The 16,720-nt window shown below is 57.7% G+C and overlaps 8 protein-coding genes across 8 annotated transcripts; all 8 read right to left on the reverse strand.

The window, feature by feature from the left end:
- Positions 1 to 872: 872 nt before the first annotated feature.
- On the reverse strand, positions 873 to 1,643 carry LBRM_26_0170 (putative 60S ribosomal protein L7; the record flags this gene model as incomplete). The annotated part of the gene is made up of 1 exon (XM_001562201.1): positions 873 to 1,643. One exon carries the CDS (start codon positions 1,641 to 1,643, stop codon positions 873 to 875), a length of 771 nt encoding a protein of 256 aa, XP_001562251.1.
- A 1,318-nt stretch (positions 1,644 to 2,961) lies between these two features.
- Positions 2,962 to 3,444, reverse strand: LBRM_26_0180 (conserved hypothetical protein; the record flags this gene model as incomplete). Its single annotated transcript, XM_001562202.1, has 1 exon — positions 2,962 to 3,444. The coding sequence occupies one exon, from the start codon at positions 3,442 to 3,444 to the stop codon at positions 2,962 to 2,964; it is 483 nt and encodes a 160-aa protein (XP_001562252.1).
- A 992-nt stretch (positions 3,445 to 4,436) lies between these two features.
- Positions 4,437 to 5,285, reverse strand: LBRM_26_0190 (conserved hypothetical protein; the record flags this gene model as incomplete). Its single annotated transcript, XM_001562203.1, has 1 exon — positions 4,437 to 5,285. One exon carries the CDS (start codon positions 5,283 to 5,285, stop codon positions 4,437 to 4,439), a length of 849 nt encoding a protein of 282 aa, XP_001562253.1.
- Positions 5,286 to 7,106: 1,821 nt separating this feature from the next.
- Positions 7,107 to 8,327, reverse strand: LBRM_26_0200 (cell cycle regulation-like protein; the record flags this gene model as incomplete). Its single annotated transcript, XM_001562204.1, has 1 exon — positions 7,107 to 8,327. One exon carries the CDS (start codon positions 8,325 to 8,327, stop codon positions 7,107 to 7,109), a length of 1,221 nt encoding a protein of 406 aa, XP_001562254.1.
- A 1,111-nt stretch (positions 8,328 to 9,438) lies between these two features.
- SIR2 (putative NAD-dependent SIR2) lies at positions 9,439 to 10,293 on the reverse strand (the record flags this gene model as incomplete). Its single annotated transcript, XM_003723137.1, has 1 exon — positions 9,439 to 10,293. The coding sequence occupies one exon, from the start codon at positions 10,291 to 10,293 to the stop codon at positions 9,439 to 9,441; it is 855 nt and encodes a 284-aa protein (XP_003723185.1).
- An 874-nt stretch (positions 10,294 to 11,167) lies between these two features.
- Positions 11,168 to 12,112, reverse strand: LBRM_26_0250 (conserved hypothetical protein; the record flags this gene model as incomplete). Its single annotated transcript, XM_001562209.1, has 1 exon — positions 11,168 to 12,112. The coding sequence occupies one exon, from the start codon at positions 12,110 to 12,112 to the stop codon at positions 11,168 to 11,170; it is 945 nt and encodes a 314-aa protein (XP_001562259.1).
- A 1,586-nt stretch (positions 12,113 to 13,698) lies between these two features.
- LBRM_26_0260 (hypothetical protein, unknown function) lies at positions 13,699 to 14,835 on the reverse strand (the record flags this gene model as incomplete). Its single annotated transcript, XM_001562210.1, has 1 exon — positions 13,699 to 14,835. One exon carries the CDS (start codon positions 14,833 to 14,835, stop codon positions 13,699 to 13,701), a length of 1,137 nt encoding a protein of 378 aa, XP_001562260.1.
- Positions 14,836 to 15,977: 1,142 nt separating this feature from the next.
- LBRM_26_0270 (conserved hypothetical protein) lies at positions 15,978 to 16,526 on the reverse strand (the record flags this gene model as incomplete). The annotated part of the gene is made up of 1 exon (XM_001562211.1): positions 15,978 to 16,526. The coding sequence occupies one exon, from the start codon at positions 16,524 to 16,526 to the stop codon at positions 15,978 to 15,980; it is 549 nt and encodes a 182-aa protein (XP_001562261.1).
- Positions 16,527 to 16,720: the final 194 nt, after the last annotated feature.

The following is a 16,720-nucleotide window of genomic DNA, read 5'->3' on the forward strand; positions in this document are numbered from 1 at the left end:
GAACCCCCTCATCCCTATTCAGAGCAAGTGGGCTGGGGTCGAAGGTAGCACAAGTGCCATTGGTTTTTTTTGGGCCAAGAGAAATAACAAAGAGACACCAGTGGGCTTCGCAGTACCTTCACGAACTGCTTGCTCTCAGTGCCTGAGCTGAGACAAGGGGGTGGACAGAGGCGCCCACTTACATCTAAACGCCACCGTGAAGCTCCTTAGGCACGACGCAGAGCCCTCTCAACAACCCCCCCACCTCCCTGCCAGACTCATGTCCAGAGAGCGGCAAAGATGTGCCTTCACCTCGCACGGAGTTCCGAGGGCAAAAAACGCGCGTGGGACAGAGAACGCCATGGGTAGGGGTTAGAGAACGAGGCAGGATCATCATCGTTCCGACACACGGGCAGACATGCATAAGAACTGCACTGCCGTCCTTCCCCTACAACGTTCTCTACCCTGGCGGCTCCCTGATCACTCCAGTCCTTGTCTCACCCCGGCATCGTTGACATGCACCTCCACCCTCCTTGCGGCACCTCTTCAGGCGTCTTTGGGGCTCTTTTCCTCGTAAACGCAGAGAAGAACGACAAACAAGAAAACATAAAAAAAAGAGAAGACACGACGAGCACACACGCACACGCGCACAGACGCACCTCTGAGGGATGACAGAGAGAGACAAACCGCACAACAGTAGGGAGACTTCACGTAGCGGCACAGGCCCAACGCCAAAAACGGGCATTTATAGACGCTACTGTGCCCCTCTGCACACCGTCCACATGCGCTCATGCCACTCGACTCCTGTGACGAGACAACATAGCGAAAGCGATCGCATAATACCACATCACAAACGTTGTCGAACTAGCTACATGCGGTGGTCGCGCAACTGCTCAGATCATGCGGGCGAGAAAGCGGTTGATCAGGGTGTCGCGGTTACCATAGTCGCCGCCCTCCACAAAGTGACGGCGCTTCTGGCGCATGCCACCGGCCGGCGGGGCCAGCTTGAAGGGCCACAGGCCGTGCGTCACCGTGCGGAAGTGCTTGCCACAGGTGTAGATCTGGTTCACCATATCCTCAGCGCACACGACGTCCGCGTTGTTGTACTTATCCTTGATCATCTGGTTATCCGTGATCTTCACACGCTGGCCGTTGATCTTCAGGTAGCCGCGCTTGTACACCATCGCGCGCACGGTGGCCAGGGATGGGTAGCCGTACGCGATGTAGGGCTCCACCGCGCGCAGCATGTTCTCGATCGGCTTGTTCATCTTCACGAACACCGTGTTGAAGATCTGGCGCAGGCGCAGCAGCTGGAGGATCTTGCGCTGCTTCGGGTTCACCTTGGCGATACCGCGGATGCGGGTCACCACGGCAACCTTCGGCTTCGCCTCCAGGTAGTAGTTACCGTGAGAGGCAGCCTGGCGGCGCAGCGTCACCAGCTTCTTCTCCGCGCCGCGGTACTCGCGGGAGTACCTGCGGCCACGGCTGTAGGCGACCTTCTTCAGGGCAGCCTTGGCAGCCTTACTGGCCACCACGGCCTTCTTGAAGCTCTCCGTCTGCTGCTGCTTGAACGCAGCGCGCTTGATCGCAGACTCAGGGGCGGGGACAGCAGGCATGACCGTAACGTAACCGTGCGCAGAGCGGGTGTGTGTGACCGTCTGCATTTGGCAAAAGAAGGGGGGCAGGCGTGATGAATGAAGATAGACGTGAAGTGTTTGAAAGTGTGAGAGCGAGCGAGTGGACCTGCGGTGCGCAAAGACATTTTCTCACCTTTGTTTTATAGGACAGCACCGCTCCGCGAAGTGCACGCGATGTGGGCCCACTACGACGAGAGGAACGCCCGAGTACTCGTTCAGCACGTCCATTCGCCCCGCCAGAGAGAGCACCAATTCCGCTCCGCACTGCCTGCGGACCGCCACCAGCACGCCCCGTGGTGCGAAGCAGCACTAGAGGCACAGCAGCGCAACGCGCTGACCCAGCCCACACGCCACACACACTCCCTCACAGGTTTCCCCACACCCGCCACCCCCAATGACGGGGAACACCTCAGTGCGTGGCATCCGGCGCCCAGGCTCCCCACACCAGCAGGCAGTGAGGACCGGCTGAGATGCGTTCCAGTCACGCTGGCACTCACTCCATCATGGGGATGGCACAAGCATATTCGTGCTCTTGTGAGACACCCCCCCTCCGACGCCACCACCAACCCCCGCAGCGTTGCATCCGCCCTCAGCTCCCTGCGCCGCAGACGCGTGACGCTGTCACCACCAGACGCGGCTCGGGCACTGGCAGGGATGAGGAGGGACGGCCTGGCTTCCCCACACAGAGGGTGGGGACGCCTGGGCGCCGGATGCCATGCACTGAGGTGTTCCCCGTCATGAGAGTGGCGTAGGTTTTCGTAAAAAGATAGAGACACATGAGCACACATCCCATCGAACCTTTCCCGGAGTCATGGCAGGTGCGGTGGTACGATGCAGTCCACCTCTCACTCTCGGGAGCGCTCGCTTTGTTGTACGCGCTTGTCCAGCAGCAGACTGGGCTACGTGCGGGTACTGCGCTAAAGAGAAACATACACGCACAGGTGAACAGGGAGGGCTGACTCACACCAATGCCCTTCTCTCTCACACTCTGTTTGATTGAACTGAGATTGACGTACTCGCTCTGCCCGTCTCGTAGGTCAGTTTTCCTTCGGTTAAGGGCATTCAGTCAAACGCAGGTCACTCGCAACAGGCAGGGGGAGGAAGAGTAATGGCATGTCTGATCGGCCGAAAGCACTGGGGAAATGATGACGGCGGCACGAACATCTTCTGGATGAGATGGCCTGATGAGGGGGCTCGATGAGCAATAGTAGGCACCGGTGTATCTCGGTGCCCCTCTAGTGACACAACAGTAAGTACAAAAGTCATAGACGGAAAGAAACACCTCAAGTCACACATTAGGTCACGTCTTTGCGGCGTGCCTGGCACCCCGATGTGGCATTGGGCGTCACTTCGTCATCTCCTGCGACTGACGATGTCCGATGCACTGCTGAGCGAAGCGGAGAACGAGGACGATCGGAGTTGAAACGAGGAACCACCCAATAGTTGCGTAGAAAATCATTCGACCACAGGAAGAGAGGAAGGTGGCATAGCCCACCCGGAGGGACTCCTGGAGCGCGTGGGCAGTGAAGGCGGTGACGTCCTCCTCCGTAAGAGACCCTACGAAGCGCGCAAACGAGGGGAGCAGCGCAAACTGGAGGGGAGTGCAGAATAGGTTTGCCGTAGAGCCAAGTACTAGCTCGGCTGTAGTGCATCGTACGTAATACCCAATAATCAGCGTGACCAGCGATGTCACGAGGGGTACCGGAAAGGTGCCGCCCAGCACACCAACAGACACGGCGACCAGCACCTCGGCCCATGTCAACTGTCTCAGCGGCATGAGCAGGCGCTCGCGCAGCGCCTGCGTTGTACACTGAAAAAAGCGACGCATGAGCTGAGAGCAGATCACGCAGAGCTACACACCCACTATTCCACTGCTGTACAACGAGCGCCACAGTATCGCGGACATACAGTCTGCAGCGCCGGCAATAATGGAGAGAAAGGCGACGCGGCGGCAAAAGCTCATCCGCTATGGAGTTGTTAGCGAGATAGGCGGGCCGTCCGTCTTCTGCCTTCCCAAAGCGCCGAAATAGAGTCCCGCACTGGACACCGACGCAGAGGAGTCGAGAGAGAGGGAGCGAGAGAGTGAAGAGCGAAAGTGAATGGTGGAGGAGAACCGACAAAAGATGCACAGGGAATGCCCTCCTCATGCATGCGACATTCGTCGAACTCAGGCCATGAGGAATGACGGTCAGGATCACATTGGTGTCCCCTCTCCTTCACCTCAGACAAGCCCTGCCTGACGACCTGCAACGTCGGGCCCACGTGGACGGTGTTGTGGAGGAAGCACAGGAGTCGAGGTCCTCTCCCCTCCCACTTGAGGGTAGTGAGGTGCATCTGAAAGGTCCATACATGCCACAATTGTGCCTGTTTACCTGCGCGCGGGTACCTCATTCGGTGCGGGCGTGTCCTGGCTCCTGCAGGGACACACGACGCACTATACTCCGAGGAGAAAAGCAGAGAGAAGAAGAGAGACGGTCATTGATGTTCGATCCCTCTTCCACTTTACCTGTCGCAGGTGTGGTTTCCCTGCAGGCGCGCTTTGCCCCGTACTCCGCACTGCAGTGGAGCACAGACAACACAAGTGAATAGAGGCCCACAGCGATCTGAGCCGCACCTTTACAGAGGCGCAAACAGAGTCCAAGGAGGAACACAAAGCCCTCTTCCTCGCCCTCGCAACACAGCACCAGAGGAGGACGTGAAGAAGAGCAGAAGCACCTGTAGAATCGTCAAGCCGCTCGGTGCGATGGCACAGTGGCCGGGTAGCCAGCTCCGACATTCCTCTACTCCCGCTAACTCGTGGACCTCGCACTCTTGCCGTGGTCACTTCGCCTCCACAATCTCTCCCTTCTCCTTCATCTGCTTGCGCAGCCGCTTCTCAGACAAAATGTCGGCGGCCACCTCATCGCTCACCTCCTGCACCTCGACCACCTCGGGAATCCAGTGCATAAGCATTCGTTCAATGCCGCTCTTTAGGGTGATGTGCGACGACGGGCACGACTTGCACGCCCCTTCCAGCAGGAGGAAGACGGTGCCTTCGTCCATGTCGATGAAGCGAACATTGCCACCGTCAGCGCGCAGCATCGGCCGAATGCGCGTCGCCAGCAGCTCCTTCACCGCCAGTACCACTTCATCATCATCTTCGTTAGGCTCAGTATCGTCGTTATAACCCATCAACTCCGCTTCACCTGCCTCGGAAAGCACGTTTTCCTTGCTCTCTGCAAACTCAACAATCACCTCCTTAATGATATGCACCAAGGCCCCCCAGTCAGCTTGCGGGTCCTTACGTACGGTCACGTACTCGTCGGCCAGGAAGATGGCCTGCACCCCCGCCACACCGAAGAGGGCCTCAGCCAGCGGTGACTTGTAGGCATGCGCAGGGGAGGGAATGTCCATGGAAAACTCTGGCTTGAGGAAGGAAAAATCCATGGAGAAGAAGCGCAGGCAGTCCGGGTTCGGTGTCTCGTTGGTTTCGACAACAAGAGAGCGACACTGCACCATACACGCAGCGAATGATGACCCAGCGGTTGCGCTAGCAGCGGAAAGAACAACACTGCAACTGAGAGAGCGGCGATACGCTGAGCTGCGCGGCAGGCGCGTGCTAAGAAGAACGGTACCCCTAAAGTTCCGGACACCCGACAACGTCATCTGTACGCCCGGTCGCCTCAGCATTTTGTGTGTTTACAGCGAGGCACACGCCCAGACAGCAGTGGGGTACGGATAAACGTGAATGCCCACCTAAGACGGTGGACGGTGTGCCACAAAGAGAAATAAATGCGAAACAAAAAAAAAAGCAGCCAAGCACGAGAGAGAAGTGGGGAGACGGAAACGACGTGAGAAGGGGTGCCGTCGTGCGCCCGCGTCAACTGGCCAGGGAGGCCAACTGCGCACGGCAGCTCCGTACGCTTCGCAGCAAAGAGAGAGGGACAGAAGAAGGGAAGTCCCAACATGTACGTCAATACAGCAAGCGCAACAATAAGAAAAGCTGCCGCGTCACGGAGATACGCAGGGCACTACCTGCAGCACCTCAGCCGGTCTGTAGGTGCTCAACAGTCTCTACACCACATGCTGCAGAGGCCCCACATATTCACAATCGATTTTGTTCTCCTTCAGCACGTCCATTCGCCCCGCCAGAGAGAGCACCAATTCCGCTCCGCACTGTCCGCGGACCGCCACCGGCACGCCCCGTGGTGCGAAGCAGCACTAGAGGCACAGCAGCGCAACGCGCTGACCCAGCCCACACGCCACACACACTCCCTCACAGGTTTCCCCACACCCGCCACCCCCAATGACGGGGAACACCTCAGTGCGTGGCATCCGGCGCCCAGGCTCCCCACACCAGCAGGCAGTGAGGACCGGCTGAGATGCGTTCCAGTCACGCTGGCACTCACTCCATCATGGGGATGGCACAAGCATGTTCGTGCTCTTGTGAGACACCCCCCCCTCCGACGCCACCCAGAACGCCACCACCAACCCCCGCAGCGTTGCATCCGCCCTCAGCTCCCTGCGCCGCAGACGCGTGACGCTGTCACCACCAGACGCGGCTCGGGCACTGGCAGGGATGAGGAGGGACGGCCTGGCTTCCCCACACAGAGGGTGGGGACGCCTGGGCGCCGGATGCCATGCACTGAGGTATCCCTACTCACGTGGAAGAAGAGTCAGTGACCGAAAGGCACAACAACGCTGAGCCGAAGGATGGCGGTAGAAACAGCCGCACTTTGAGTCTTTAAAAAGACGAAGCTAGCAGCTGGTTGGCATGTGCGTATGGGTGTGTGTGTGCCAACCTTTGAGGACGTGCAGACGGTGGTGCAGTCGGCGCAGATTGGGGCAGCTTGCACTGTACTGCGTGCCCCGCAATAGACCACCCGGACAGAACGCGTGTACGAAGAGCTCGAAAGGAACGAGAAAAACGTGTGAAACTGTGAGGATCAAGGGGAGGGAGAGAAACTCCAAGAGACCACCAACATGAGACGGCAGAGGGGAGAGGGTCAGTGACGCCGCATATGTGGTGACTCACTGCGCACCAGCCAGCGGTGCGTGTTCTGCATCGGCGCAAGCCAAGAAGCAGCGAATGTGAGGAGAAGCACGTAAGGTCCGATGTCTGTGTGGCATCTCCCTCCCCATCGTCCCTGCGATGTGCACGCATGCTCGCTAGGGCATCAGGCATCAGGGGCCTCAGATGTGGCTGAGACACCAAGGAGAGCGCACGAGTCTCTTTTCCGTCGCTCTTCCTCATCCGTATCACGTACAACACCCCAGCGAGGTTCGCAGAAAAAGAGAGATGTTAGGCTGAGCATGTATATATCGCCCTGGGCGTGTAGACGAGGGAGCCCCATTATGCAGCTGTGTACCGGAGAATCAGAAGTTGTGGGCAATCGCTGAGGAAGGTGCCTGTGCAGCTTCGGGATGGAGATAAGGGGAATGAGTTATGAGGGAAAGTGGGGGGAGGCAAACACAGACCAGGCGCCCCGTCCCCTTCAGTCCCGAGTCAGCTCAGACCGTCACACGAGAGGTCGCGTTCTCCCGAATAAACTCTTCCACCTCCTTGGAGGCCAAAAACTCGGGTACCACCTCCATCTCATCAATCTCAGGGCAGCTAAAGCGCAGCACCGCCGCGACGCTGCCCAGCTGCGTCAGCTGCTCACCGGTGACGTGCTTGCTAGAGAAGACGTTAACAGTTGACGATGCGCTCTGACGCACAAAATTCACAAGGGATAAGAAGAAGCGCCGCTCTGTCGGGCTTTCGGAGCGAAAGACATCATCGCTAATCATGAGGTCGCCAACAGCACCGGCCATCGCGGCGTAGTACACGCACTGCGGGGTATAGACGCACCTGTCGGGATCCCTGTTCATGGTGTCTTGGAACTTCTCCCACATGCGGATGTCATCAAGGCACTTAGTCGACTCCATACGCTGCGCCACGCCGGGGTCGCTGAGAGCCTCCTTGAGCCCACTGATCGTCGTCGATGACACCTTTACGAAAAGGAACTTGGAGAGGCTAAGGTGTACCTCGCGTAATGGGCCCTGGTCTGCGCGCTGGGTGGCTTCCTTGATGTAAGCGTAAAACTCCTCCCGCACATGGCCTGGCGAGCACAGCAGAACGAGCTTCGTCTTTTCGAAGTTCACATGTGTGACGAGGGCGTCGAGGGATTGCTTAAAAAAGCGCTCGATGCTCTTGTCGCGTGCTTTACCGTCGCCTTTGTGCTTCTTCGAGATGGTGACGTCGATCTTCGCTTTGACGTGCATAAACGACGGCGTGACGAGAATCACCTGAGCCTCGCCAAAGTTCATCAGCACGGCGGCCGTGTCGGCCTTGCCGCATTCGTCGCACGCGTTCTTCAGGCGATCCTCGCAGATCGAATCCCACTCCGACTTGGTGATTTTCACCTCCTGCGGCGGATTTGCGTGAATTGTGAGTGTATGATGGGCGCCTGTCTTTACAAAGCTATTCTCCTTCTTGGTCACACCCTGGATGCGCAGCTCGTCTGGCGTGAAGGTGATCTGCTTCACCTCGACCTCGAGGTTGAGCATCTTCATCTCCGCAGCGAGGGTGCCAAGGGCGTTCTCACGCGGAACTTTGCGTCGTGTTTTGGTGAGTACGAGGTCGCCTACGAGAATAAAGTTGTACAAGTGCCACAAATCTTCTGAGGTGCTGACCGAGACGCGCACCTCCACCGAGCCATCCGGGTGCGCAGACTTGCTCAAGAGACGCATTAGCGCCCGTCACAGCTAGCGGGCTGCGTGGTTGCCAGGCAACGCGTCAGCACACGCTGCGAGATCGCTAAGGCTCCAGAATGGAAAAAAAAATGCGGATGGGAAGGTGGTGATGAGGAAGAACGAAGTGTGGGGAGATGATGCTTGCCTGTGCAATAGAGTGAGGAGGAGGGTATTGGTGCATATGTTCAGTGCAAGTGAAGTGAGGAGAAGAAGAGGGGCAGCCACAGCAAAGGTGCCCGATTCAGCGTTTGCTTCTCTGCAGTCGCATAGACGCACATCGCCAACCGACGAGGCGAGTAGGAAGGGGAGAAACGAGGCCGGAAAGTGACCAGAAGCGGAGAACACTAGAGAAAGAGAGGTGGAGGTACTCACCAAAGAAGGAAGCGAAACCGCACCGAGGCGTGCGAGGACTCACTCAACTAAGATGAGCATTGTGAGGACGTGTTGGGCCGCCCCCCCCCCCCCCCACAGAGAGACTGGGAGTGGTAAATGGACCGCCTGCCGCAGGAAATAAAGACAGCAAACCCCATCTCGCCCTCTCTGAGCCACGAACCAATGGAGAGCGAAAACTAGACACTGACCGTGGACGCGTAGTGGCGATGTTGTACGTCTCTCTAAAACATAGTCAGCATCGACGCGGCAGTCACTACCGCGTCATGCACATGTCGATGGGAGAGAGAAAGTGGTTGTGTGCACCTGTAGAGTAAAAGATATAGTTGGGGATTCGTACGCGTTGTTCGAGACGCTTAAGAAGGAGCTCCGTAAGGGCAGATGTGGTAGCTCACGGTGCCGTCACACAACTGTTTGGCTGGGCCCAATCGTCCCACCCCCCTCTCTCTTTTTCCTTTTGCTGGTGCAACTCGATCGCACGAAAGAGAGGGGAGGGGAAGAGAGCGAGTTAGAGGGGGCAGCAGTGATGCGCCGGTGGGTGGGTACATGAGAGCACCAGCATCCCTATTCTCTCCAAGAAACCCCTCCTCAGTGCGAGAATCGGCGAAGAAATGGCTCGAAGCGAGGCTGCATGTGGCAGGTGTCTTTCCCTGATGTGCTCCGCTGCCCGCCTTACTGCATTCCGGCTCTCCCTTTAGTTACCGCGTTAGCCGCAATTTCAGTTACACGCTTCATGCGATGCATTCCCTGCAGAAGTGGGTACCGCATCGATGGACTGCATTCGCTTTGCCAGCGCCTCGCTGAGACCCAGGTACTCAGCAAGCTTTACGGCACTCACTTGGCAGTCGCCGCGAAAGAGCACATCGCGGCAGACATCCGGGAGGACATCGTAGTCGCCGTACTGCCCATAGCCGTCGCTCGAGCTCGACGTCGACGCCTTCTCGGCCTCTTCGTTCCGAGGCGAAGATGCCTCCTCCATCTCCCGCTCCACCTCACGCCGAGCCGATGCGGATGGAGATCGAGTCTGCGAGGATGGCGAGTCCCTCTTCTTGGCAGTCACGTCGTCGTGGACAGCGCAGGGCGGGTCATCAGGAAAGCGGAAGAGGAAGCCGCCGACGCGTTCCCGATTCATGACGATGCGCGGGACAGACTTGGGCACAAAGCACGGCAGCATTGCAAACGGGTGCACCTGTAGCGATGTCCCGATGATGATAACGAGCTCAGCGATCGGGGCGTCGTGGTGCAGCGCGTCGAAGAACGCGTCTGGCAGACATTCACCGAAGAATATAACGTTTGGTTTCGCAATGCCGCCGCATGTAGAGCAGCGGGAGACAACACCACTCATCGCCTCCAGGTAGTTCTGCTCAATGTTGTACGGCGTGTGGCAGTCGATGCACGCAGCTGCCGCGAAAGAGCCGTGCGCCTCGACAAGGAGATCTGACGACACGCCCGCTGCCCTCTCCAGTCCGTCGATGTTCTGCGTGCAACAGCGCAGGAGACGGCCCTCGTCTTGCAGCAGTCGGATGAAGTGGTGTACCGCAGTGGGCTGAAAGTGACCCGGCCACAACTTCATCTCCTTGGCGATGGAGTAGAATATCTCCGGCTTCTCGCGCAGCAGCGTCAACGAGAATGCATCAGTTGGATCTTCGAGGTTGTACTTGCCGAGGTTCGCGTAGAGCCCGGTATCAGGCGAGCGGAAGTCTGGGATGCCGGCAGCCACGCTGGCGCCTGCTCCGACAAGGACGAGAATGCGCCGCACATCCTTTTCGTTGATGTAGCGAGCAACGCCCGCTAAGGTTGGCTCTCCGAGGACGTGCTCCTGAGGTGGCGCTATCGGCGACGTTGCCATCTCCAAACTGCGCGGAGTTCGCTTATGAGCAGCTCCGAACGTGAGTAAGTTGCACTCCGAAGCACGTAGCGAGAAGGACAAGAACGAAGATGACGCGTCACCTCCACACGTCGAGAACAACGCGTTACTCCGCTACCACAGAGAAGGCGGCGGGGTTCAGAAATGGCGTGTTGGGTGCAGAGAGAGAGAGAGAAAGAGTAGAAGAGGAAAGGGTTTTGGGGAAGGAGCGCGACAGGGAGAGACTACTGGCATGCTCAAGACTTAAACACAACAAGATTAAGGACCGCCAAATGAAAAAGGCGGAGAGGGGAGAGGCAACAAATTCGACTCTCAGTCAGACACTCGGTAGCACACCTGCTAGGGCAGCCAGCAGATCGATGGATAAGCTCTTGTCCTAGACCCTGGAGGAGAGAAATGAGCGCGAGAAAGAGACGTTTCTTAGGGGAGCACCGCTAGAGGCGAGAAAGTGGCGGCGGCTTGGCCGAGGCAGAGACGTGAAAATGGAGGAGACGCGGCAGCAGTGGTGGCGCAGCTGCTGTTTGTACACTCTCTCAGACACCGCCCAATGACTGAGAATGAGCGATGCAGCGTGTTGCTGCTAGCAGTGCTTCAGAATGGCGTTGCGTACCACTGTCTCGCTGCGATCAAGGCACCACGCATGCGGTACTCCCGCATCTTCTTCGAGCACGTAGGCACCGAGCTGCGGGCAAATGCGCTTGATCTCCTCCGCGTACGACAGTGGCGCCCAGCCATCATTCTGGACGTAGTACAAGATCAGGCGCTCCTGCACATGACGCAGGAGAACTGCATCAGGTTGCAGCAGCATGCGGAATTCGGTCATCGCCATGTAGAGCGAGTTCATCAGGCACCAGCGATGACAATGGTGCGCCAGGGCTTCTGCAAGAGCGGGTGAGAGCTTCGGCTCCCATCTGGCGATGAGGAGATGCCGCAGTTTGTACGGCAGTAGCTCCAGTAGCGCGGCTCCCATGGCAACACAACATTGTGTCACCGTGTTGCTAAGGTAGAAGAGACGGCGTCCGTTCGGGGAGTCACGCAGGTGTGAAATGACGGGGCACAGCCCGAAGCACTTCTTGATGGATGCGTACCGAGCCCCCATTTGCAGCGCGACGAAGCCGCCGATGCTGTGTCCGCCAACGTAGATATTCTTCTTGTACTTGAGCTCCGTGTTTTTGTTGATAAGAGTGGCGACAAAACTGTCAGCAATGTCCATCTGCTCCGCCAACGAGAAGACGCGACCCTTGTTGAGCTGGGTGAGGCTGTGACCCGCGTAGCCCATCACGAGCACGTCAAACTTGTTCTTTTCGAGGCACGCGCACATGGGCTCGTAGAACTGCACGAGTCCGGGATTACCAGGGAAGAAGACGAGAAGCTTGCGGTTGGAATTGGGGAGTTCACAGCCACCGTTTGAGCTCTCCACAGTCGTGAGGTACTGCAGCAGGTTGGAAGAGCTCTGCAGTACGTCCACCACGACACCACCGGCCACTGGCGCCTTCCACGCCACAATCGTGTTAGGGGAAGACATCACTGATGAAGGACTGAAGGTGAACGGGAGGACCAACACATATGGCGAGCGTCGCACAGGCGAGAAGTGCGGCAAGACGCGAGAAGGAAAAAGAGGCGGAAAGCGAGGCGGACACAGTGCAGTACCGCGGTGGGTCGACGCGCGCTCAGAGAACGGTGAAACACCGCCACCACGGTGGGCGAAAGAAAAACACACGAGGACAGGAGAGAAGACGCGATCACGCCGATATCAGCGGCGCCACGGCTTGTGTGTGCGTGTGTGTGGAGAGGTACCCCTCCGCTTCGCTCGGGCCTCAGTTTGATGTGAAGCGATAGAGAGAGAGGAGCGTGGAGGCGCTACCTGTCGAATTGTGAGCGCGAGAGAGGACAGGGCGCACAGTAAAGAAGAGTGAGGCGGATAGGTGAAAAGCGATGAAGAGTTGCTGAGGCGTAAGCAGAAGCTGGGGGAGGGCGCTAAGCGAAAAAATTAAGGACACAGAAGAAAGTAGTGCGAAGGAAACCCGAAAAAGTGGGGCACTGTCGCGATCACTTTGAAAACACACGCGCACACAGCGCACATACCCGCGTAAACGAGCGAGGGGGAAAAAGGAGTATAAACCCTCCAATCTGTGACTCAGCCTTTCAGTAGATTGAAAAGTTCGGATACGAGCCGCGGCAGAGCGGAGGAGAGGCAAGGCGGACGTACTTGGGTGGCTAGTGCCCTAAGTGTGTGGACAAGTGCTTTCAAATAACTCCAGCAAACGGCCGCTTTACGATGTGATTGGCTTCTTGTGAGGGCATACGGTAGTGCGTCGCAGAGAAAGTCTCACGCATGCGCCGAGACGCTGACACACCGCCAGTTGACGAGAGGCACTGGCCCGCAGCACTGTGCGCGCGCAAGACAAGGCAAAGCAAAAACATTGAGAGGCACCGCACAAGCGCACGTCAGTGGAGAGGGGAAAGAGAGGTCGATAAGGTAAAGATGCGAGGAAGAGCACGGCACGCGACAATATGTCCCTCGCACGCACACGCCACTCGGCGTGCAAGCGTGGAAGGACTGGATGATGGAGACACACACAGATAGAAGTACAGAGCGCACTGAGGCTAATATACGAGGGAAGTAGAGAGTGGCTGCACCAATGCCTCTCCCCTCTCTCTCTCGGCACTTTTTTGAGTGCTGAGGTGCCTACTGCGGAGGCAGAGACAAGAGACCGCATGGCCGGCAGCCCCTGCCCTTCATCCGCGCACACCGAATCCCACCCATGTCTGCTCTTCGGTTTTGCTGAGCCAACTGCTCTACGGGTAGTGCGCACGCCTGTGCCTCAGTAGTAGTGAGCGAATGTCCGCGTGTCATGCCGAAAGAAAATAGAGAAGCGCTTCGCAACATATTCCGCGGTAACATAACGCGAGAGGCAGAGGAGCACCGCCGTGACGCAGACAAGGAAAAACCACTGCATGATGAAGGAGGCAATACTCAAAGTAGAGATCAGAGAGAACAGCGAAAGGGAGAATGCCGACAAGGTGAGAGCTGTCGACTTCGATCCTTTGCGGGCGTCGCTGAAACCGGCGTTGTCCTCCCCCCCCCCCCCGCCCACCTCTTCAACACTGTCACAACGGTGCAGCAGCTTCACTACTGTGGTCAAGGCGTCGCAGCGCTGTGTGCTTGAGCTCCACAAGTTCCTCGTACGTCAGCTGAGACAGCACAGAGCACCGAGTCGAAGGCGACAACCCCCGCCTTGCAGCATCACGAGGTGAGGCAAGCGTTACAGGCACCGCTGGAAAGGACAGTGCCGCTGAGCGAGTCGGGGCCATCCGCCCTCCAGCTAGCAGCGCTCCGGTGGAGGGCTTTTGCCACTGAACAGCGCGGAGAAGCGGGGCATACACCGCCGTGAGGTACGACTCCAGCAAGCAATCCTGCTCGAGTCCTTCCGGGTCGCGTACCATCAGCATAGAGCTCTGGGGAGACGCAAAGCCGATCCACACAGGGCGATCGACCATGAAGAGGTCGTCTGACCCAAGGCGAACAACGCTCACTTGAGGAGGAAAAGCGCACTCGAGAAGTAGCTGTGCGATGGCCACGTCCTCGGCTCGCTGAATGCCGTTGGACGAGGTGCACCTGTACTCTGCGGCCGTTGGGGAGAGCAGCCCTTTGTGCCTTCGCTGCACTTCAGCGAGCTCTGCATAGGCGTCGGAAGCGGAGCTAGGCGTAGTCCTCAAAGCTGAGGGAAGCACAGCACCGTTGGGTAACGGAAGAGCGCGCGTCTCGTGGAGCTGATACCACGCCAGAAGCGAGAGTAGCTGTGCGACCTCGCGCTGAAGTCTCGCACATTCGGTGCGTAGTGCATCGAATTCTCCAGCTTGGCGACCAGCGTTTGCTTCAAGGGGGGCGCACAGCGATGATGACACTAGCGGCGCTGCCTGCGGCAACGCAGCGTTGGGGGCGGGTGGAGGTGATGGTGAACGGAATCCGAGCAGGCGCAGCGTCGCTCGCTCCTCCTGCGCAAACCTGCGCTTGTAATGCACTTTCACTTCGACAAAGCGTCTGTGGAGTCGCACTGTATCAGCCCAAAGGCGGCGCATGTGCTCAGCTGCGCTCGAAGCTGCCGCGACGACATGGACGTCAGCGCACGACGGCTGTGTTTCACATACAAGCCGTGTCTGGCGCCACTGTCTCTCGTACGCCTCCTCCAGCGCCCGAAACGACGCCTCTGTGAGAGGAAGCCTCTCTGTCCCCTTTGACCTCATGTGCGTTGCTGCTAGAGCGTGTCGCCTCTCAGTGAGGGGGTCTGCCTGTGGACGTTACTATGCAGTGTACAGATCTGAGGGGACCTACACGCAAAGGTGTGGTGCATCTCGCAGATTTGGCGTTGGAGAAAAAATGAGCGGTGGTGTGACAGACAAGGGAGCGAGAGAGAAGCCCGCAAAAAAACACGCATGCACGAAGTTCGGCGGTTCCGCTGGCTATTCTAATGTGTTTGGGTATCCTCGGTGACAGGCAGGTAGCGCAAAGGTGCAGGTCGGTGAGTTGGCGCTTGTACGGTGTCGCGTTGCTGTATGAGAGATTGAGCTTCTCTGGTTGCGTGCCTGTCGGGGGGCACCAGCAACCCAACGCGGGCTCTTGGCGTAGCTCAGCCATAGTACGAGAAAAGATCGAGATGAAGTTCAGAAGTTGCCCGCATACGCTGCTCCTGCTGCGGCATGTAGTGCAGCGATCCATTAGCGCGAAAGCCTCTGTCGGCGTGTAAACCATGCATGCTACAGGCATCAACAGGCACAGAGCAGTAAGCGAGTCCGCAGAGGAACTACACGGCGATCGTGTAATTGAACAGACGTGGCACCTAGGCCCACGAAAAGGAGAAGCGCAAGCCTCATTTTCACAGCCGTGTTCATACGGCGCTGACACGCATTCAAGAGTACCCCCCTGCACTCGTGGTCACTGCTTCTTTCCTTTCCAAGCCAGTGCCGAGTGCCTCCCGGCCCACGTGTGTGTGAGTGCGTGTAGGTGTGTGTGGGGGGGTGTGTGGGTGTCAGGGAGGTTTAAATCAACATCGTTCGTGACTTCTCTGTTTGCTCTTTCCTCTTCGTTCGTAGAGCTCCACGTCCACGACACACGGAGTCGTGCGTGAGCTTTAACAACAGTCACGCAGCAACGCCCACAAAAGAGATAGAGAGAAAAGGAGGAAGGGAACAGGGAAAGAGAGGGATTGACTATCCACGTATGTGGTTGCTCCTCTTGCCCTTTTCCTTCTCCCGCATGTCAACCGTTCCAGCACAGCCACACAGCTGCCATCAAGATAGCGGCTACTCAAACACAACGGCACCACCACTAATTTTCTTACATACGCCTGTGCCCATATGAATGCATCCACGTTCAGGGGTATCTCGTCCTACTTGAACGGGCGAGCACTGACCGTGATGCCGGGGATGGTGGACAGAGTGGACACGAGGTACTTCTCCATGGCCGCGTTATGTGGACTTTGGTGAGCCCATACTTCAATGCGCACGGATTCCTTGTACATTACGCTGCCCTTGTGGCCAATGCGCACAATGTCGCACGGGGATTCACCCTTGCAGGCGTCACGACCAATGGCTTCCCCCAGGACAACCGCAACAACGTACGTCATGGCCTCGCGGCACTGAGTCTTTGTCTTGCAGAAGATGGAAAAGCGCATGCCACCTGGAAAGCTCTCAAACTGCGGCTCGATCTTGTTTCGCGAGAAGACTAGATTGTCATCGTTCGGGAGGAGTGTGATGGGTGGCAGCGTGTTAATGGTGCTGTACACCTCCTCGATAGTGGAGACATAGCCGAGCTCTTTGGTCTCATGCTCGTACTCGTTGCCCTTCGAGGCAGGGATGTAGAAGATAAACCACTTGTCCTTAAGCGGGTGCAGCGGGGTCGATGGGATACTCTCCTTCGTGAAAGTGCTATCTGCCATAGTGGCCAAAAAAAAAATAGATGTCCGCCGTTGAGGTTGTGTTTGCGTGTAACTGTGGTGGACTGGGCCCACGCATGAGGACAGAGGACAACAACGATGCAGAGGTGGTGGATAGAGGAACCCGGCGGCACTGCAACAGTGATCCAATTGACCTCTGCGATGCGTGTGTGTGTGTGTGGGGGGGGGGGGGGGGG

The sequence above is a fragment of the Leishmania braziliensis genome, chromosome 26 (genome assembly GCF_000002845.2).
Source record: "Leishmania braziliensis MHOM/BR/75/M2904 complete genome, chromosome 26".
Classification (NCBI taxonomy): Eukaryota; Euglenozoa; class Kinetoplastea; order Trypanosomatida; family Trypanosomatidae; genus Leishmania; species Leishmania braziliensis.